Below are 22,465 nucleotides of genomic sequence, written 5' to 3' on the forward strand. Positions count from 1 at the left end.
GGAAAGGATTTAAATCAGCTTGGGATAAAACAGCATTTAATAAGTGTGAGGTGGTTAAAAGAGCGTTATTGGAGTTCAGGGATAGCAGAATCAGGATGATGGGAAAAGAAGAGAAAATTAAGATGACGAAGCTTATTAATGATTTAATTGGAAACAAAAGAATATGACAGGTATAGGAAACTATAACCACGCATGTAGCTTGAGGAATATAGAGGGTATAGGAGAGTACTTAAGAAAGATTAAGAAGTATCATAAGTCATTCCATCAGTAGGAGCAGGAGGATAGAGGGCTTCCATTTGAGGAATTTATATATGGAGCTAGGGAATGTGGGTGAGGTCTGAAATGAATATATTTTATCTGTATTCACTAAGAAGAAAGATATAATGAGTTCAGAGAGGAGTTCTTTGATTGTCTGGAGCATGTCAGTATTGAGAAGGCGCAGTTGTAGGTTGACTTCGAAAGCTTGAGTAGATAAGTCCCCGAGGCCAGATGAAATCTGCTCCTCAATGCTACGGAAAACAAGGGAGAAAACACTGAGGCCCAGATGGTGATTTCTTTGCATCATTTAGCCACAGCTGCGGTACCAGAAGACTAGAGGATACTATTGCTGTTCCTCTTTTTAAGAAGGACAGCAGGGATAATCCAGGTAACTGTAGGCTAAAGAACAGTGGTAGGGAAATTATTGGGAAAAAAATCTAAGGGATAGGAGTGGTGTACATTTGGTAAGGTAGGGAGTATCAAGCATTGTCAGTATGGCTTTTGGTGCAGGGTGTCCTGTTGTACTGATTTGATAGCGTTTTGCAGATGTAGCAAAGTAGATTGAGTAAGGCAGGAAGTAAATGTTGTCCAGACTTGAGTAAAGTAGCTGACAAGCATGGTAGGCTGACTTGGAAGGTCAAGGCACATAAGTTCCAAGGTGAATTGGCTAATTCAATTCAAACTGGCTTTGTTATAGGGTCGTGGTGGAAAGATATATTTCTGAATACAGATCTGTGATTAGTGGTGTACTACAGAGTTTAGTGGTACACAGAATCTGGGTCCCTTGACCTTTGATTGCTGTGATATAAATTACTTGAGTATGAATGTAGAGGATGGTTAAGAATAATTTTGGATGACATGAAAATCAGTGGGGTTATGGATATCGCAGAAGGCTGTCTAAAGCTACGCACATTAAATGCTGGATGAACTAGGCAGGTCAGACAGCAGCTGTGGAGGGAAATAACAATTGATGTTTCAGGTTGAGACCCTTTATCAACACTGGAAAGGAAGGGGGCAGAGGCCAGAATAAGAGAGTGGGGAGACTAAGTGAGGTTGCCCTCTCACACCTTCTCTTCTCCCCTGCTCTCATGATATGCCATCCATTTCCTTTGGCTCCCCAGCTAATCCTCTTTATTCCTTGACCCACTGTCCTTTTTTATTAGATTCTTTCTTCCTCACTAGGTTGCTCCTTCTTTTGCATTATTTATTTATTTTATATATATTTCTTATTAAAACATTTTAATGTATTGCACTATACTGCTGTGACAAAAGAACAAACTTCACAACATATGGCAGAAGTAGTAAACACCATTCAACCTATCATCAGCTAGCTTTGTATATCATAGCCCCTCCCCCAAACCCCCTCCTTCCCCCTTACCAGCCACCTTGTACTTTTCCCCATCGCCTCTGCCTTCTTATTCTGGCTTCTGCCCCTTGTCTTCCAGTCCTGATGAAGGGTCTCGGCCCTAAACATCAATTGCTTATTTCCCTCCGGTGGTGCTGGTCTGACCTGCTGAGCTCCCCCAGCGCTTTTATGTGTGCTGCTCCAGATTTCCAGCCTTTGCAGAATCGCCTGCTGTCTGAGGCTACAGCAGGAATATGAGCAGATGAAAATTTGGGCATGTGCAGGCAGATGGAGGTGCAATCTGCTACATTTTGAAAATTGTATAAGGATAGTGTATGTACAGTAAAAAGGCCAGTGGTGTAGTGGCATCAGCACTGGACTTCAAGATGAATGGATCCAAGATAGAATCCCGCCAGCTCCTTGCACACTTTATATCCGTGCTGGGCTGAGCATCGAGCTAACAACTCAGCCTCACAAAAAATCAGTCAAATGCTACAAACACAGCAAAAATGCCTCCCGATGCGCTACAAGGTGTGAAAAGGAACAACAAAAATATACAGTAAATGCAAGAACACTAAGGAATATTGATAAACAGAGGAATCTAGGAGTCCAAGTCCATCGTTCCCTGAATTAAGGCCAGACAGTAAGCAGTGTGGTGAAGAAAGCCTTTGGCGTGTTTGTCTTCATAGTGCAGGGCATGGGATATAACAGTTGAAACGCTATGTGTGCAACTTTACAAACCACTGAGTAGGCCACCTTGGAGTATTGTGAGTATTTCTGGTCATCTCGCTGTAAGGACGATGGGATTGCACTGGAGAGAATCACCAGATGTTGCTTGGATTGGAGTTCAGTTGAGCAGAGAGAGTGGATGAACTGGGCTTGTTTTCCCTGGGGAGAACTATATACAATTGTGGGATACATAGATAGTGGAGATAATCATAACCTATTTTTTCCATGGTCGAGATGTCGAAAATGAGAGCACATGGGTTTAAGGTGAGAAGGAAGTTTTAAAGAGGATCTGAGAGGTAATATTTTTTTCACAGTGAGTGGTTTATAGCTGGATCATGCTGCCAAAGGAGCTGGTGGAACCAGGTATAAATAATGCATTCGAGATACTTTGAAGCAGACACTTACAGTAAAGAGGCAAGGCATAGAAGGATGTAGCTCTAATGCAGGCAAATGGGTTTAATGTTGATCAGTAAAACACCTGGTATGGGCACAGTGGGCAAAGGCACCATGTAGGGATTCATTTGGCAGAATTCACCCGGACCGATAAGGGTTAAGTTTGCCATGTATGTTACGTGTTACATTGTATGCTATTACATTTTGGGGATTTTTTTTTCTCTGACATCTATGTGACATTGCCATTTCTTTGTGGAGGGAATCAAGTGTATGTTAGAAGTAATTACACTCGTGTCGAGTTTTGTCAACACGCCTACAACCCCATGATTAGACAACAATTTACCACGGGGGAAAAGGCCTATTAGAAAGCAAAGAGGTAGACGTGACAAACATATTGCCCTTGACTTCACAAAAGATTGGGAGGAAGACAGAAATATTGGATAATTAATTGTAGTTGAGAGCAGAGGAGGAGAAAGTAATTTTAGTATCATTAACAGTAGGTAAGAAACACTGCAGACTCTGAATATCTTTTTCTAAAAGTCTCTAAAATAGGTGTCAGGTGCAGGAAAGGGACAAAATGGAATGCAAAATAATCATTGAGCAGTCAGCCGAATTTTGGTCATGGGCAAATTATTGAGGCAATATTGTCATTCAGAAAGTCATTAAACAAGAGTAGTCAGCATGTATATGTTGAGGGGTGGTTGTGCTTAACAAAAGCTTGACATATTAGGTTGATGCAGGCTCTGTGAATTTTAAGCTCTTGAGAAGATTATATAAATTAAAACCTGTGGGATCCATGGATCAATGGCAAACTTAATCCAAAATGAGCTACAAAGGATAATAGTAAATGTAAGTGTGTGACTGGAATGTTGAGTGCATGGGGCTCAAAATTAGGCCCCTTGTTTTTTGCTTGTTGAAAGTCAGAATGGGTTGCACAAAATGCTGGGAGCAAAATCTGGAAGTCTGCATTTCATTAAAAACTAGCTTGACCATGAGGGAAAAGGTTCCCAGCAACAACAAAATATTTGTGGAAATATCTCTAGCAAATTGGATTCAATCTGGAGAAGCCTGAGATGGCCAAATACAGTGATTCAATGTCCCATCGGAGCAAGAGGACTGCACACATCCACTCGAGAGCAGTCGGAAAGTTAGACAATGGGTGATGGAGCACACTGAAGTTCCCTTTAGTGGTTGGGCTGTAGAGTGTAAAAGCAACTATATAAAACATTGCAACACACATCAAAGTTGCTGGTGAATGCAGCAGGCCAGGCAGCATCTCTAGGAAGAGGTACAGTCGATGTTTCGAGCCGAGACCCTTCGTCAGGACTAACTGAAGGAACAGTTAGTAAGAGATTTGAAAGTGGGAGGGGGAGGGGGAGATCCAAAATGATAGGAGAAGACAGGAGGGGGAGGGATGGAGCCAAGAGCTGGACAGGTGATTGGCAAAAGGGATACGAGAGGATCATGGGACAGGAGGTCCAGGGAGAAGGAAAAGGGGGAGGGGGGGAACCCAGAGGATGGGCAAGGAGTATAGTGAGAGGGGCAGAGGGAGAAAAAGGAGAGAGAGAGAAAGAATGTGTGTATATAAATAAATAACGGATGGGGTACGAGGGGGAGGTGGGGCATTAGCGGAAGTTTGAGGTCAATATTCATGCCATCAGGTTGGAGGCTTCCCAGACGGAATATAAGGTGTTGTTCCTCCCTTGGCGAGACCCGACGCAGACTGGGAGATTGTTTTGCTGAACACCTACGGTCTGTCCACCAGAGAAAGCAGGATCTCCCAGTGGCCACACATTTTAATTCCACATTCCATTCTCATTCTGATATGTCTATCCATGGCCTCCTCTACTTTAAAGATGAAGTCACACTCAGGTTGGAGGAACAACACCTTATATTCCATCTGGGTAGCCTCCAACCTGATGGCATGAAGATTGACTTCTCAAACTTCTGCTAATGCCCCACCTCCCCCTCATACCCCATCCGTTATTTATTTATATACACACATTCTTTCTCTCTCTCTCCTTTTGCTCCCTCTGTCCCTCCGACTATACCCCTTGCCCATCCTCTGGGTTTTTCCCCCCTCCCCCTTTTCCTTCTCCATGGGCCTCCTGTCCCATGATCCTCTCATATCCCTTTTGCCAATCACCTGTCCAGCTCTTGGCTCCATCCCTCCCCCTCCTGTCTTCTCCTATCATTTTGGATCTCCCCCTCCCCCTCCCCTTTTCAAATCTCTTACTAGCTCTTCTTTCAGTTAGTCCTGACGAAGGGTCTCGGCCCGAAAAGTCAACTGTACCTCTTCCTAGGGATGCTGCCTGGCCTGCTGCATTCACCAGCAACTTTGATGTGTGTTGCTTGAATTTCCAGCACCTGCAGAATTCCTTGTGTTTGCATATATAAAACATCAGTGTTTTCACAGTTAGCGCATTGCATACCATTCTAGTCACCAGTTTACAGAAGGAATTCAGTTGTGGTTGTTTCAGATTTGTAAGGCTATTGTCAGGGCAGGAAAAGTAAATTGACCAGCCTATAATTTCCTAGCCTGAGACTCCCATTCTATTTATGAGGCTGTGAGCTACATGAAGGAACTATGTCCTTATAACATAGTCTTAATGTGTGGATTAGGAGAGAGTTGTGAATCTTCCTCCCTGATGATGAGTGATTTTGGGGATAGTGTGGCACCAGTCAGAGTGACAGAATGTTTATTCACACTTGAGAACCTGAAAATACATTTGAAGTACCATGACTTATCAGTAAAGAAAGGATCTTCATAGATTACCTACTTTCTTTGCATTTCTTCTTGTGATTGTGGGAATTCTTTACTCTTTGCTAACTTGTTTTAATAATTCTTTGACCTACAGTGGAAGCTTCCTGCGAGAATGGAGACGAGACGATGGAGACAATCGAGGCCGCTGAAGCACTTCTTAACATGGAATCCCCAAATGCTATCTTGGATGAAAAGAGAATGTGTAAGTTTTAGTTTCTTTGGGTTTCCCCTTTGGCTCTGTATTCTGCTTGAAGTAGTATGTTCCTATCATAATACTAACTGTACAGAATAAGGGTGAGTCTCTGGCTTAAGCCTCAATATCTTTAAATAAATGGGAAGTCCTGTGGATCTTATGAAGGAAACTTGCTGCTGTACTTATTAGATTGTACAAAAAGTAAAACTAACATATGGTAAAGCGTTTAGGTATTGCAATGGAGAACAATAGGCACACTGCACAAAAATTTTACTGTACTGGTACATTTGTGGCATGTTTTACTTATAAATGCTCAAACCAATATCTGTCAAAACCGTAATTTTATCCCCTCTTCCACTTTTCTCTTTCTTCCTCTTAAAATGCCGTTTAGTTCATGGATTTACACACCCTCTGGATGGAGAAATCACAGACTCTGCTTTGCAAGTCACTACCACATTAGATAAAATCCCTGATGTAATAAAAAGATCTTCAACTCCAATGGCAGCTGATGAAGATGATTCTACAAGTGATTCTCCAAGAAAAAATGCACTTAAACAAAGGAAAAAGAAAGGTAAGCTCAAGGTTGAGGATAGTATTTATGGGAAAAGAGAAACAACCAGAGGTGCTGAAGTGGAGCAACTTTGTAAACAATTTTGCAGTGTTATTTATTTCACTTGTAACTTCTAGTTATATAATTGCACACTTAATAAAACTATACTGTTGCTTCACAAGAACATAGAAACTAGGAGCAAGAGTAGGCCATTTGGCCCTTCAAGTCTTCTTTATCATTCAATATGATCACAACTAATTCTCATCTCAGTTATTCTCAATTCTCTCCTATAATCCTTCATGCCTTTTAATAGATAGAAATTGTTCTTCACCTTTTGTAAATGTATTCAGTGGTTTGGCCTCCACAGCCTCTTGTGGTGGGAATTCCATGGGTTCACCATCCATTGAAGAGATTTCTCCCCACCTCTGTCCTAAACTCAGTCCTGAGATGGTGAAGACATTCCTGGTTCTAGACCCCCGGTCAGTGGGAAACATCCTCACCTCATCTGTCTTTCTGGCCATATTCAAACTGTGTATATTCCTCAGCCTTCTAAACACCAGTCCTTATGCGACTCAATCTCTCCTCAAATGAAAGTTCCGCTATTCCAGCGATACATCTGCTGAAACTTTCCCTACATACATATGTGAGAAGTATGTTATTCCTTGGGGGAGGAGATTAAAACTGCTCCAGGATGCTTGCTCTCATCTATTAATATACCAGGAAATCCATGCATATCAACATTTTCCAATCCTTCATCATAGAAATAATAGTCTTTCTGTTTTACCTACGAATGTGGATAACTTAAAATTTAGCTACATTATACTGCACCTGCCTTGTATTTGTCTATTCGCTGAACATGCACCATGGCCTTAAAACATCCTCGCAACTCAAAATCCCACCCAGTTTTGTGCCATTGCCAAATGATTACTGAAAAGTACATCTGAGCTTTGTTCGATGCCAACTTCAAGAAATTGTTTTTTACCCCCCACTCTGGAACAATACACATATTTTTAAGTCAATGGGGCACCTTATCCTTAGCTGAACAGTGTTAACATGACTCACTCCGGACCCTCCCTTGTCAGGATCAAAAACAGTATAATTATATTACGTGGTCAACACACAATTGTATTTTCATAAGGTAGTGTAACTGACGTTTCTGTGTTTTCCCTTATGGCTTTAAAACCAAATTTGTATTGCAGACTTCATTCAGTCAGTAAGATGGTGTTCCTCATCCTTGGGCCATTAATGTATTTGATGGTTATTGTATTAGTTTTGCATTAACACTCAAATGCATCTACAACATTGAAGTTTAACTGCAAACTTATTAAAACATTTTACTTTAACACACTGAGTCAAGTCACTTTACATTTAGTCAAAACAAAAGTGTTTTAGTCCTGAAATTAAAGTTCCCAGTTAATTAGTGCCTCTTTAAATTGTCAGTAGTCTTTAGGTACCAGTGGTGGATGTCCATTCATGTAGAATTTTCTCCAGATTGCGTTTGTAATTATTAGTGATGTGTGGTTGCCACATGTTGGAGCATGCTGTAGTGTAGATGGTGATGTTAATCAGAGGATGATGTGTGTTTGCATAGAGTGATGTGATTTGATTTTCCAGGTCGGAAGATGAAATCCTCTCGCCCATCTTCGCCTGTCACAGCTCCGCACCTTCCAATTAAAAAGAAAAATAAGGATGGGAAAGGTAAAGCATCATTAGCATGATAGCTCAACAGTTGCACAAACATTGTGATTTATCTTTCAGTGTCTTTTTGTATCATCAGCAACATGATATTGTGTTAACCCTGAGTGATGGATCTGCTGACAAAGCAAAAGCTGTTTATCTTTTGTAATTTTTTGCTGTTCTATCACTTGTTCACCCCCTTCCCTCCCCCTTCTCTCTCTCCAGAGTTCAGCGTTATCGGTCTTAAACTTTGAGAGCTCAAACAACTTGCACTTACCACAGAGCTAGAAGGAAAAGCTGAACGGTCAAGCATTCTAATGCTTAGCAGAGGTTTCTGTTACACCTAAGAGTAGCTTAAATTTCTTCCTAGTATGGCCATAGTTAGAGCTGCAGTGACACTTCAGTGGAGTCAATGGAGATCACACATTCTCTCTCTGGGCTTTCTCTGATTTCTTTTTTTTAAATTAATTTTTTTATGCATTTCTACAAGAAACTACAAAGAAAAAACCCAACAACAAAATGGAGATTTATACAGTGCAAAACAAACAAATCCAATATGTAATTCATAACAATAAGAAAAAAAAGCACCCAAAAGAGAATTACGTAAAATTAGTATCCACCCCAACCTCCCACTGAAAAAGAAAAGCCTAGGCCAACCATTTTCCATATAAAAGAAAAATAATCAATCGGCGCATTCAACCCCAGAAAACTGTAAATATATATAGGAAAAAAGGAAGTATAACGCCGACTACCAAAACTATAATGTAATTCACAACAAAAAACCGTATAACTTACAAAAAAAAGCTGAAAATAAGGGATTGTAGCATACAAAAAAGGATAAACTTACCCTGAAGAAGAATTATGAAAATATTCAAGTAAAAGGTCCCCATACCTTATGAAACTTTACGTCAGAATTGAGAAGTGAATAATTAATCTTTTCGAGGTCTAAACAGGCCATAATATCATTAAGCCATTGAGCGTGAGTGGGTGGGGCAGCATCTTTCCACCTAAGAGGAATCAATCGTCTAGCCAAGAGAAAGGCAAAAGATAATGTTTGATATTTAGTCGGACTCAAGTGCAAATTTACATCACCCAAGGTGCCAAAAAGAGCAACCAGAGGGTTAGGTTCTAAATGGTAATTAAGAATATGAGATAGGGTTGAAAAAACTTCTCTCCAGAATTTCTCTAGACTAGAACAGGTCTGATTTGCTAAAGACATTTGGTGGTTAATTGGCTACTGTAAATTATACTTTGCGTAAGTAGGTACTAGAAGATTCAAAGTGGAGGGGCATGTGAAGGAGAATGAGTTATAAGAAAATAAGAGGGGAATGTTATTGTTCCAAAAGTGGGCATAGACTTGCTGGGCCAAATGGCCACTTCCCATATTGTGAACTATGAAATGAAATATAAAGTTGGCAGTTTAACCCATTCTGTGCTGATGGTATTAACCTGCATCAATATACTGTACCCACCAGAACCATTTTGCTTTCATCTCTGGGATGGCATACTTTTCACATCAAGGACATAAAACTTCCCTCTTCCTGTGCTGTGTAATCTGTAGTAAGAAGTATCAATAAAGAATTCAGCTACATAATTTATTGTGGTCTTGCATCCTCTTGCATGTCGATGTGCTAGCTACTCAAAGTAGAGCAAGGTTTCATTTTAATTTTTGTCACTTAATTGAAGTCATAGAAAATCAGTAATTTTAAAATTAAGTGCAATTTCATGTGTTACATCAATTCATGGTAAATGGGAAAGCCTTGAATTTTTTTTGTAAACATTGTCACACACCAAAGCTTACGTTCAAACACAACATAAGATTTTCCTTGTATTCACTGAAAAATTTCCAAAAGTACTAACATTTTTATTCAAGTTCCTTCATAAATGCCCTATGTGGTCAGTCTTATTTGTTTATTGGATATCCCGTCTGTGGTGTGATATAGTGAGTTCATTGGTGGTAAACTTTAATGTGTTGCAATCATCTTCACCTGCCACCTTGTAGTCCTTCCCCTACCCCACCTCCTTATTCAGGCCAGTTCCCTCTTCCTTTCCAGTCTTGATGAAGGGTCTCAGCCCAAAACCAAATGTTTATTCCTCTCCATAGATGCTGCCTGACCTATTGAATTCCCCCATTATTTTGTATGTGCTGCTCGAGGCTCGTATTTACTTGCATTGTCATGTAGTTGAGGTGCTCGACTGGTGAATCCCTGTTTCTGATCAACACCAATAAAAATGCTATTGTTTATTACTATATTGCAGACAGCAAGGTTCCACACACAGAAGCCAGGCTTCTATTTTTACATAAAATATTCAGTATCTTTCCTTGCCAAAACCAATAAACCCTGTGAAGTCTAGATAGGTAGTTAGTGTTAATCAAAGCAATGGCAAACTATTTACTTAATATTTCATTCAAGGAGCCAAGAAATTATTGCATTGTAAAGTGATTTCAAGGTAAGAGATTTTTGTAAATTTTCCAAAAAAAACCAATGGATATTTTATTGCATTTGTAATAATTTTGTTTCTCTGAAGTCTAGGAATCTTGAAAGTGGTAGTTAGTTGGCTTCAGCAAATGTGAACGGGCAGATCAAACCTGAAAATAGCATTGGGAAGCTGCTAAACGTGGAGCATTTTTGCTAAGTCCTTATCAAAAAAACTGTTCTGCTCTTAAAATTATTCTGCTTTTCCATGTCTTTTTATTGAACTTCTTTATTATATATGGTAGCAGAATGGATAGTTAATGCATTTTCCTCACCTTTGTTTTTGTTTTCTAGGGAACACTATTTACCTTTGGGAATTCCTGCTGGCTCTCCTGCAAGATAAGAACACTTGCCCGAAGTACATTAAGTGGACGCAGAGAGAAAAGGGTATTTTTAAGCTGGTGGACTCGAAAGCAGTGTCAAAGCTATGGGGCAAACACAAAAATAAACCAGATATGAACTATGAAACAATGGGCAGAGCCTTGAGGTGAGTAAAGCTGTGTTTTGCATGAAGGCAGTGTCAAATTGCTCTGCTGGATTGCTGCATTGTCTAACTTGAGATATTTAGAAAATATAGTTCAGGCCAGTTCCTCATTAGCCTGCCAGGCCTGTTTTCTTTATTGCACTGAATTCAATTCTGAATAACCAGTTGTTCCTTTTAGGTATTACTACCAGAGGGGAATCTTGGCTAAAGTAGAAGGTCAGCGGCTGGTGTACCAATTCAAGGACATGCCCAAGGACCTGGTGGTCATTGATGATGATTCAGCTAAGCATGCTGCACCTAATCTGGACCCCTCATCAGATACTTCGTCACCAACAAAGAGGAAAAATATCACCCGTGGAGTCTCACAGTTGCAGAACATAGGCAAGCTAGAAGCAGTGCCACAGTCAGTTTTGATGCACCACATCAAGCAGGAGCAGACATCATCGCTGATTCAGCCTCCTCAAAACACAGGAGGGCCACAGAGTCCCATTTTATCAACCATGCAGGCGATGCAAAACAATCAAGTCCTTCAGCAGGGACTGCCAGATGTATCCAGGGTTGCTGGAACTATGTCTTCAGCTGTACAGACAATCAGGTACTAATAAATGTTACTGTAATTGCAATGACTTATAACTCAGGAATGGTTTTATGAGGAAGTTTCTTTCATTTTGCATTGATGCTAAATGTAATGTTACACCATTCTCAATTTCTTCCAAAATCAATATGAGAACTGAACTTTAGATGGGCATCCTATTTCATTTTATCTGGTCTTCAAACACATTTTCAGTAAGCTGACTGAATTTGTCTCCAGTTCATAATTTAGCAAGCAAAATCTGGGTACTTATCTGAAATCTGAATTCCCCTGACCAATATTCCACCTACAGTCAAGTCAAATTAGCAGTAATGTGGTGAAAAGGGAATTCATGGATGTAAAAATTTTTTTCAGTATAAAGCATTTTAAGGAACCATTTGCTTTAGATCTAATATTATGCAATGAAAATGAGTTAATAATGCTCTTGTAAAGAGGATTTTGGTGAAGTAGACCGCAGTAGATTTTACATTAGGTTTGAAGAGAATGTAGTTCAATCTCAAACTTGGGTCTTAAATCTAAACAAAGCAGACTATGAAGGACTAGGCTGCTGCGGTTGCTTAGGAAACTGACATAAATTATTTAAGTAAACAGGCAGTGATTAGCACCTAAAGAGATAACAGAGGATTTGCAAATCAAAATTACCTTTAAGGTACAGATATACAACATGAAAATTAGTACATCCTTGTCTAAGAGGAGAACTTTGCAAAGGAGGGCAGAGAAATTGATTAATCAGTGAGAATATGAGGGTAAAGTGGTGAGAAACATAAAATATACAAGAAGGCTAGATGTAAATTAGAAATCATAGTAAAAGCAGGAAGACCAGTGAGCGATCCCTTATAGACATGGAGGGGAACTTTTCATTAGCTTCTAACTGTTCTATTATTCCATTAGCTTTTGAATTATTTTCTGCTTTCTTCCTCAATTTGTACTGATCTTTGCTTTAGCACCTTCAGTTCTTCAGCCTTCTGTGGCTTCTAAACTTGCACATTTAGAAACTTCTTTCCCTTCCTCCTTTTGTTCATATCAAGGTGTAACAGTTGTCCCCAGCTAAATCGTTCACAAATACATTGTCCTGAACTTTGTTTTCCTGCTGACTGGTTGTATTAGAGAGAACAAGTTAATTAATGAATGCCTCTTTTCTCTTGATTCTAATAGGACAATAAGCGTCCCAAGCCAGGTTCCAATGGTGGTGACTTCTGGTACACATGCTGTCGGTACTCTAATGCTGCAGACGATACCCCTCACAACTGTGCTGACTGGAACAGACCGCTGTCCTTCCAAAGTCATTTTACGTGCCATTCCATGTTCAGAGGGATCTAAGGAAACTGTCACAATACAGGCCACTTTGTCTCCCCCAGTGACAAATGGCATTGGCTTAACTGAGGCCCAGCAGACCCAGGTGATTGCCACCAGTCTTTCATTATCTAATGCTGCATTTCAGCCAGTCATAAGTAATTGCGTACAACCTTCTCTTGATGGCATCACACAACTGGTGACCCTCAACAGCAATGGTCAGCCTGTGGTTGCTCACCGTCCAGGCAGTGTAATCGCCACAGTGCTTAAGCCCCCCGAGCCCATTCTGGACACTTCCGAATTTCAGACTGTGGTCACAAGTTCAAATGCCACCATTCCCGGAGTCAGGATGGTAGAAGAACCTGGTCCTCCTGCGGATGATGAGCCCAACTATCAGCATCTCAATACTGTATTGCTGAGCAATCCCAATGGTATTGCGACATCTGTGATAAAGATCGAAGGGATGGACAGACATTTTGAAAATACTGCACAGAGCTCTGAGAACCTCAACAGTGCATTGTCACACAGCCTGAATTGTGCTCTCACTCCTGTAGTGAAACTGGAAGCCAACGAAGAGTGCTCAGTATCAACTCTGCACACAGACCACCAATGTGATCAAGACAACACTCTCATGGATACGGAGCTACGCGATACCATGCCATTCCTGAAACTGGAAAACTCCCAGACTTTTCCACATGCAGTGAGCTTGCTTAACTATCCCAGTAATGTGACTCCCAATCCAAGTGCCATATCTGCTCCATCTATAGCAAAGCCGATAGATCTGTAAATAGTGTAGAAAGCAAAACCTTCTGTATCTTTTACATGTTGGACTGGAATTTGTCCTGTCTCATCATGTGAAGGATTGTAAATAAGCAGTTATTGATTCAGAATATTTAATAATGTGTCCAGGCCATCATTGTCAGTTACAATCTGAAAGAACGTTATTTTAAATCTAGGCATCAATATCAGTAAAGTAATCAAGGGACCTAAATGGTGTAATGATTTTCTAGTTGTAAGTTTTGGTGCAGCATCAAAACTCCACACAGATTTTTCCTCTGTCTCAGTCCAGCTTTATTCTTCTTTGCCTCTTTTAACAAGAAGTTCCTTGAACTGAAGTGCTAAGGCCCTTCTTCATTATTACCATATAGGTAAGGGGTAAGTGTATGTTTCAAGTGGGATTTTAGATTAAATTTCTCTCTGGAAGCAACTAAGCATGGGAGTGCCACCTTTAAACCTGAGCATTGATGTTGCTGACCAGTTGTCTAAGTTCTGTACTGTTAGGCCACTGGTTGGGTTAATGCTTTCAGGCTTCCAGAATCAACCTGAATGAGAGTTATATTAAAAGCAAAATGCTGCAGGTGTTGGACATCGGAATTAAGAATAGGGCTGAAATAATCAATGAATCAGATAACATCTATGAACAGCGAGAAATTGTTATTGTTTCAGGTTAATTATTCATCATTAATGTGAATCATTAGCTTGGTTTCTCCCTCAATTGATGCTGACAGAATGAGAACTAATTAAACTGATGTTTAAGAACTCTGTGTTAAGAGGTGTAAATCCAATTCAGGTCCGTCTGCCTGTTTTCAATCATGTGATGTGCCTAGAACTGAATAATTCACTGAGTTCCATCAAATTTTCTGCAGTTATGTCATTGAAATCACTGCATTAACATAAAGTGCTTAATGGTGCTTTTTTTACATCATCCTCTTGCCCCTACACATTTGCAAAAAAACAATGAAGTGTCCATTTTAAGTAAACAAACAACTTAATTTGGATCAGCCTTCATACAATTAAGTCTTCTTTTCCCCTAATATGACCTATTTATGTTTTGTAAACATTGTATCAGAGCTCTGTTTCTTGCCAGAAATTTTAACATTTAGGAAATATTATTGAATGTAATTTTAGCTCACCATGATGATGGTGATGATAAACCACAAGATGAATATTTTATCTAAATTGTTAATTCCTTGTAGATTAATTACAGAATGTTATATTTTCATATGTGATATGAAGAGAAATCTTCAAGATAAAAATGTGAACTTGGGATATTTTGTAAGAGGTTTTTTTTCCAAAAGCATATTGTAAATATTTATCTTTGATAATACAAATTCTATATGTTTCCTGATGCTACAACATTTCCTCTTGGGCTCCTGTTTTGATGAATTTCCTATCAGTTTGTTAGTGGTTTATAGCATTGTTCTATTGAATGCTTTATTCAGAGGTCTAATTTGATATTGTAGCCTCTCAAGAAAAAAGTCATGTGGAAGAGAGAGAGGATTACATGAAAAAAAATAAAATTTGTTTTGTTTTACAAATTAGACCATTATCTATTTTTTTGTTTTAAAAACATGCTTGGAACTTGCAGCTTTCACTCGGTAGACCATGGTAATTGGGGTTGCTGCTGGCTTTAAGAACATAACGCATCTTTTCAAGAGAGTAATACTAGCAAAGGACTTGAAGAGACCTAAAGAGGTGATGAAGATAATTTAAATGGTAAACCCACCATTATTTTAAAAAAAGTAAAAATGATGTTATGTCACAGTAATTTTATGGTGTCCTGCTTATCATGTCCTGCTTGGCAATTCGCAACCAGGTGTAGGTCACAGCTACATCAGTGAGTAGGCGCTTCAAAGTCACATGACATCCTCTGAGCAAGATGCCATGACTCTGATTTTACTGTTAAGAGTAAATTGTGCCAACTGTTCTTTACATCTGGTCATGCTCGCCGATACTCCCACAGATCTATTGTGTCAAACTTCTCAAAATGAGAAGTACAATTTTTTGGCAGGAACTTGGATCACATGAGCAAACCAATTCTCTGTCCGCCTCCGTAACCAACCAGTTTGATGGATCTTGAGGCTTGTAGTTTATAAATCAGAAAACATGAATTGTAATATTTAATTCAATGTCAAACTACATGCAGGAACTAAAACAGGAAAAGATTGCAGTGAAAGAAAAATGAAACTGACAAGAGGTGAAAATGAGTTAAATCTCACCAACATTAATTAAAATATGAAGGAATGAGTTCATGCGTAGATTTTCAACATCAGTTTGTTTTGCAGTAATTAAGATATGTTATAGCATTAAATGTAACTTCCACTTGAATGGACAGGCATTAATTTTTAGTGGGTTTCACATAAATATCTCACACAGTTTTGCTTTGTCTTAATAGACGGATTGCATTCAGAAGAAGTGAGTATCTTAGCGACTGTATCAACTTCCTGCTTGCCGTTTTTAATTGATCATACGAGATATGGTCATAGCAATTCGATGCACAATTAACACTTCTATTAAAATTGAGGGTTTATGTAGCTTTACACCTTTCACTAAAAAGTCTGGACCATCTTCTTCCATAATTCTGCACATTGTACATTTTGATGCTGTCAGCAAGATGCTTTTTCATTGATACCGGTGTACCGTGTGATTGTTCCATATTAGCCAGCTTTTTCTCTAGTCTTCCTAGCCATAGTCTAGGAATAGTATTTCTAGCAGTGGCTCCTCTTCTCACATTCTTATGGTTGTCTTTGGAGCTGGGATGTCTATCCGTGGCTGCTGCCGTTGTGTATCCATGTTCTATTTCTTGTTACTACCAATCTTTCATTCAAACAACACCAAGGCAACTCAGAACATCTTTCATTATGTTTCAATTAAATTCTCTTTTAAAGTTCCTAGAATCCAGTCATTTGACAAAGATGTTGACTACCCTCATGTTTTGCACATTTATGTTTCTCTTACTTCGGTAAAGGACATTGGGAATTCCCCGAATTAAGTTGTTGACCATCAATGAACTTGCATCACCTGCACCTCTTCCAGTCTACTCTGCTGAACTTGGTGCCAGTGACGTTGTTTTCTCAACAGTGGTGACGGTTTTGCAACGCACCCAAGCTTCGTCTGCAATGGACATCTTAAACTGTCAGTTGCATGTCATTTTAACTCTTCTTTGCACTCCCATGCCAACCGCTCCATCCTTGATCTTCAGTGCTACGGAGAGGCCAAGCACAAAATGGAAGACCAATTTTTGCTCCACTTGGATAGCTTATAATACATGAACATTAAATTTTATAATTTCAGTCAGGTTCTCTCCTCCCACACAGACTCATTGCTTAGTTTTTTCTTCTTTTGTTCATTGTTCCTATCCACTCACTCCCCTAGCTCCAGTTGCCCATCATCCAATATAGCCCCATGTATCACCAAGCAGCCCTGTCCAAACCATATCTTCCTTAATCTGGTTCCATTTGCCCAGCATCCCCTCCCCATCTGGTTTCCCTCTATCCCAGCCCCCTGCTACTGCTGTATACTGGCAATCTTTCCTATTGTTGTTCTCTTTCAGTCCTGATTGCAGAGTCTCACCACAAAGTGTCAACTTACATTCTTTGTCTCCAGAGATGCTGATGACTCCCGTGAGTTTTTTTCCAGCATTATGTTTTCCTATCTTGGCTCTGTGTTAAATTTGATGATTTCTATTGTCGTCCAGTAGGAAAGGGAATCTAAATATCAGCTATGGGTCAATTGGAGTGTTATTATTTCTGTGAGTGATCCGACAGCAGATTTTATAGAATCTACACTATGAGATCAATGCACTTCTCTACACATATAATCGGCACCATTGCATCATCAGATATTTAAGTATTCAGAATGTTGTGCCTTCTGTTGTCAGCTTTCCAGGAGAATGTGAGCCAATGCAGTGCATGTAGAAATAACAGCTAATAGTAATTCAGAGTAAATGATTTTGTTGCAATCTTCTAAGGTATGTCACAAATAGAGTCGTAGAGAAGCACAGCACAGAAACAGGCCATTCGACCCATCTAGTCCATGCCGAAATCATTTAAGCTGTCTACTCCCATCAGCCTGCACCAGGACCATAGCCCTCCATACCCCTACAATCCATGTACCTATCCAAACTTCTCTTAAACTTTGGCATCGAGCTAGCATGCAACTCTTGTGCTGGCAGCTCATTCCATACTCTCACGACCCTCCGAGTGAAGAGGTTTCTCCTCATGTTCCCCTTAAACTTTTCAACTTTCTCCCTTAACCCATGACCTCTATTTGTAGACCCAGCCAATCTCAGTGAAAAAAAAGCCTGCTTGCATTTACCCTATTAATACCCCTCAAAATTTAGTCTCTCTCTATCAAATCTCCTCCCAATCTTTTAGTTTCTAAGGAATACAGTCCTAACCTATTCAATCTTTCCTTATAACTATAAATAATAAGTGGTTGGTAAATTTAGAGTGACTAACGTGGAGGTGTTGTTAATGATCTGTCGTTCCTGACCTGCAACTTGTCTTTGTGGAGATTATGAATGCACTCGGTTATTAGGGCCTTAGCCACTGTTCAAATTTTCATGCAGCTTTATGCATCAGGCAGTTGTGCTCATTGGAAGTCAATCATGCCAGCCTCAGATATCATTGTGAAAGTTCTATAGGACATTCTTGTATACCCACTATCATTAGCTGCTTCATCAGAAGTGTGGGTGTTTGCTGATGATTGCAGAGTGTTTGGCTTCTTTTGCAGCCTGTCAGTAAATGAACCAATTCATATCTGCATGCACCAGGACCTAGATTGTACAGTGGCATAGAAATATAGGTGCCAACAAATGTCTGCACTGTAAAGTAGCAGGCTTGACCACTTCCAAGAGACGGAAGTCTGGCCGCCTATTCCTGACACACAACAGCACAATCATCAGATTCCCATCTTCAACATCCTAGAGTCACAAATGATCAGAAATAAACTTAACCAGCCCATAAATATTGTGGTTACAAGAACAGGTTAGCGGATGGGTATCCTGAAAAGAGACTCACCTACTGACAGCCTAAAGCCTTTCCACAATCTTCATTCATTTTTCAGGGCATTGAGTTTAAAGGTTGGGAGGTGATGGTGTGGTTGTACAGGACATAGTTAATTCTGTACTTGGGAGTCTTGTATTCAGTTTTGGTTGCCCTGCTACAAGAAAGATGTTATTAGTCTGGAAAAATTATAGGAAAGATTTCCAAGAATTTTGCCAAGACTTGCAAGATACAGGGAAAGAAAGGTTTGACATTATTCCTTAGACCATAGGAGACTGAAAGGAGATTTCATAGAGGTGTATTAAATAATGAGGGGCATAGAAAAGGTGAAAATACTCAGTCTTTTTTCCAGAGTTCAGGAACCAAGAACTGGAGAGCATGGGTCTAAGCTGAGAGGGGAAAGATTTGTAGGAATTTGAGCGATAACATCTTACACAAAGGTGGTCAGGTTGTAAGGGTATCTATGTAGGATAAGTTACCAGAGGAGATGGATGAAGCAGGTGTAATAATCATTTTAAAAAGACATTTGGAGAGATACATAGATTGCAAAGGTTTAGAAGGTTATGGTCAACTGCTGGAAAATGGAGCTGGCTCACACGGGGCATCTTGTTCAGTGTGAACTAATTGGGCCACAGGACTGTTCCATGCTGTATGACTCCAAGACAACACATTTCAAATTTGTGTACAGACCAATTAGTTTGAAGATTTAATCCCGACTCTCTGCTAAATTGACTGATTTCAACTCTCCAGACAATATGCCGTAGTAGGTGTGTATGTTAATTTCCACCCACTGCTGGTCAATACATGATGGAGCTCAAGCAGTGGTAAATGTATTACATCAAGTAACTCTGTTGATTCAGAGTCAGGAGGCTGTTTTTTCAAGTCCCTCTTCAGAGCTCTGAGCACCAAATCTATGTTGCTCCTATGCTCTGTAATATAGATCTGTAGCACTATCAAACGTAATGGATTTCTAGTGAAGTAATAATCAGGTTGTTGTAGATAACCTATGTCATTATTTGAATGAGAACAATGGCGTTCTCCCTGATATTCTAGGATTAGTATTAACCATTTTCCCTATTCAACACCTAAACCAAATGGTCAGTTCATTTAGTTCACTGCTTATTACTAATTATGCAAATAAAATATCAATAAATTATGTAGTATATTCTTTACTTGACACCAGAAGCTACAGATTATTGGTTGACACAAGAGATTCTTCAGATGCTGTAAATCATGAGCAACAAAATGATTGTGGAACTCAGCAGGCCAGTAAGTTTCTACAGAGGAAAATGGACAGTAGACTTGTTGGGCCGAGTCCCTTGATCAAGGCCACAAAGGAAGAGGGCAGAAGCTAGAATAACAAGATGGCAGAGGGGAGGGTGTGGAGTGAGGAACAGGAGTTTGCAGGTGATGGTTCAGTACAGGTGAGGAGATGGTAGGTGTGCATGGGATGCGATGAAAGAAAATGATGTGAAAAGCTGAGGAGAGATAGGTAGAAAAGGGCTGAAGAAGAAACAACCTGAGAGAGGACAGTAGACCGTGGAAGAAAGGGAAAGGAGGAGTTACGGTCAGGTTGTGAGGGTGGGAAAGGGGAAGAGAATAAGGGTGGGTCACAGGAATTAGGGTAAACAAGGGGGCGGAGAGAAAAAGGAAAAGAGAGGAAAGGGGTTTGGAAATTAGAAATCAATGTTATTGCTGTGAAGTTGGAGGCTACCAAGATGGAATATAAAATGTGGCTCCTCCAACCTGTGTCTGGCATTACAGGAGGCTATGGACAGACATGTCGGTGTGGGAACTGGAAAGGGAATTAAATTAGCTGGCCAATGGGTGATCCTTACAGTTGTAACAAACAGAGCGATGGATCTTGATGAAAAGGTCCTCTAATCTGTATTGGTCTCACTGATGTAGAGGAGGAAGCACTGGGAGCACAAAATGACACTGATAGACTTGCAGGTGAAGTGCTGTCTCACCTGAAAAGACTGTTCAGAGAGATCAGTGAGAAGGGATGACTAGACAAGAGAGTCACGGAGAGAGTGATCCAGAAGGGAAAGGTGTGCCTTGTGCTAGGAATCCTTTGAAAAAGCCAGGAATTCCGAAGTTGATGCATTGGATGCGGAGGCTCATAGGATGGTAGGTGAGGACAAAGGGAACCTTATCCCTGTTATGACAGTGGAAGATGAGTGAAGGCAGACATATGGGAAACGGAGGAGATGCGAGTGAGAACAGCGCTGATAGTGGTGGAAGAGAAACCCCATTTTTTGTAAAAAGAGGACATCTCAGTTGCTATAGAATAGAAAGACGTATCCTGAGAACAAATGCTGCAGGTCAAAGGAACTGAAAAAAACAGAATACTGTTCTAACAACTGACACTGGTTGAAATGCTCTGGGATTAGAGATGAAAGGTATCATATAACGGCATATTCTTTCTCTATCAATGTTGGACCTAACATTTTTTTTACAAAAGAGCTACTGACACTTCTCTTGCAGGCCTGCAAGTGAATAATGGTCATTTGAACTTAAGATAGGAAGGGGATACTCGCATATATTTACTGGTTTTCAATATGTTAGCAAACAGTATAATTAAAATACATATGCTGGAAATACACAACGTGTCGGTCAGTAAATTCCAAGTGAGAAAGAAATGTCTTTTATCCACTTGGTTTACCCATTCTGATGTCAGATCATCAACCTGAAAGATAAGCCTCTCCTCTCTCCATGAGGGGATTAATAAATTAATATTGATTCATATTAATATAAATTAATATATATGAACATATTTTTGTGTCACTGTATTTTACCCTGTCTTATATGTGCTATGTGTGCCTTGTATTATTTATGACTGTTGGTACTATGGTTTGCATCTTGACCCTGGAGTAACACAGTTCCATTTGGCTGTATTCATGGGCATTCATGGGTGGTTGAATGACAATTAAACTTGAACTTGATGCCATCGTTCCTGGACAGTATTGAGAAATGGAAAATAGGAGAGAGTGGAAAAGCTGAACTTTGATTATCACGCTACTCTTAGCTTTCAGAAATAGCATTAGACTCAAAATGAAGAGCAAATGACAGTCAGAAGGAGAGATTGTGCCTAAACTGACCTTGATATATACACAAACACCGGAAAATCTGCAGATGCTGGAAATTCAAGCAATACACACAAAACCTGGTGGAACACAGCAGACCAGGCAGCATCGATGGGAAGAAGTACAGTCGACGTTTCGGGTCGAGACCCTTCGTCAGGACTAACGGGAAAAAGAGATAGTAAGTAATTTGAAAGTGGAAGGGGGAAGGGGAGACCCGAAATGATAGGAGAAGGCAGGAGGGGGAGGGATGAAACCAAGAGCTGGGAAGTTGATTGGCAAAAGGGATACAAGCCTGGAGAAGGGGGAGTATCATAGGACAGAAGGCCTTGGAAGAAAGAAAGGGGGAGGGGAGCACCAAAGGAACATAGAGAACAGGCAAGGAGTTATAGCAAAAGGGATTTCTCTACCTTCCATTAATGCCCCTCCCCCTTTCTTTCTTCCAAGGCCTTCCGTCCCATGATACTCCCCCTTCTCCAGTCTTGTATCCCTTTTGCCAATCAACTTCCCAGCTCTTGGCTTCATCCCTCCCCCTCCTGTCTTCTCCTATCATTTCGGGTCTCCCCTTCCCCCTCCCACTTTCAAATCTCTAACTATCTCTTTTTTTCCATTAGTCCTGACGAAAGGTCTCGACCCGAAAAGTTGACTGTATTTCTTCCTATAGATGCTGCCTGGCCTGCTGTGTTTCACCAGAATTTTGTGTGTGTTGTTTGATATATACACTAGTTTTTATTACAGTTGTGATTTACAATATATAAATGAAAGAGAAACTACAAATGATGGAAACCTAAAGTACAAAGAAAACACAGGAAATACTCAGCAGATCAGGCTGCATCTGTGG

General features: G+C 40.1%; 1 protein-coding gene across 12 annotated transcripts in view; it reads left to right on the forward strand.

Annotated features, from left to right (window-relative positions):
• Nucleotides 1-15,030, forward strand: part of LOC134352946 (ETS-related transcription factor Elf-1-like) — a 314,459-nt gene extending 299,429 nt beyond the window's left edge. For all 12 annotated transcript variants that reach the window (XM_063060619.1, XM_063060617.1, XM_063060613.1 and 9 more), the window contains 6 exons: nucleotides 5,584-5,691; nucleotides 6,074-6,253; nucleotides 7,847-7,930; nucleotides 10,681-10,873; nucleotides 11,049-11,465; nucleotides 12,618-15,030. In XM_063060619.1, the coding sequence (XP_062916689.1) occupies nucleotides 5,584-5,691; nucleotides 6,074-6,253; nucleotides 7,847-7,930; nucleotides 10,681-10,873; nucleotides 11,049-11,465; nucleotides 12,618-13,542 (1,907 nt within the window). In that variant the 3' untranslated portion in view covers nucleotides 13,543-15,030. The remainder of the gene's footprint in view (nucleotides 1-5,583; nucleotides 5,692-6,073; nucleotides 6,254-7,846; nucleotides 7,931-10,680; nucleotides 10,874-11,048; nucleotides 11,466-12,617) is intronic.
• Nucleotides 15,031-22,465: the final 7,435 nt, after the last annotated feature.

The sequence above is a fragment of the Mobula hypostoma genome, chromosome 10 (genome assembly GCF_963921235.1).
Source record: "Mobula hypostoma chromosome 10, sMobHyp1.1, whole genome shotgun sequence".
Lineage (NCBI taxonomy): Eukaryota > Metazoa > Chordata > Chondrichthyes > Myliobatiformes > Myliobatidae > Mobula > Mobula hypostoma.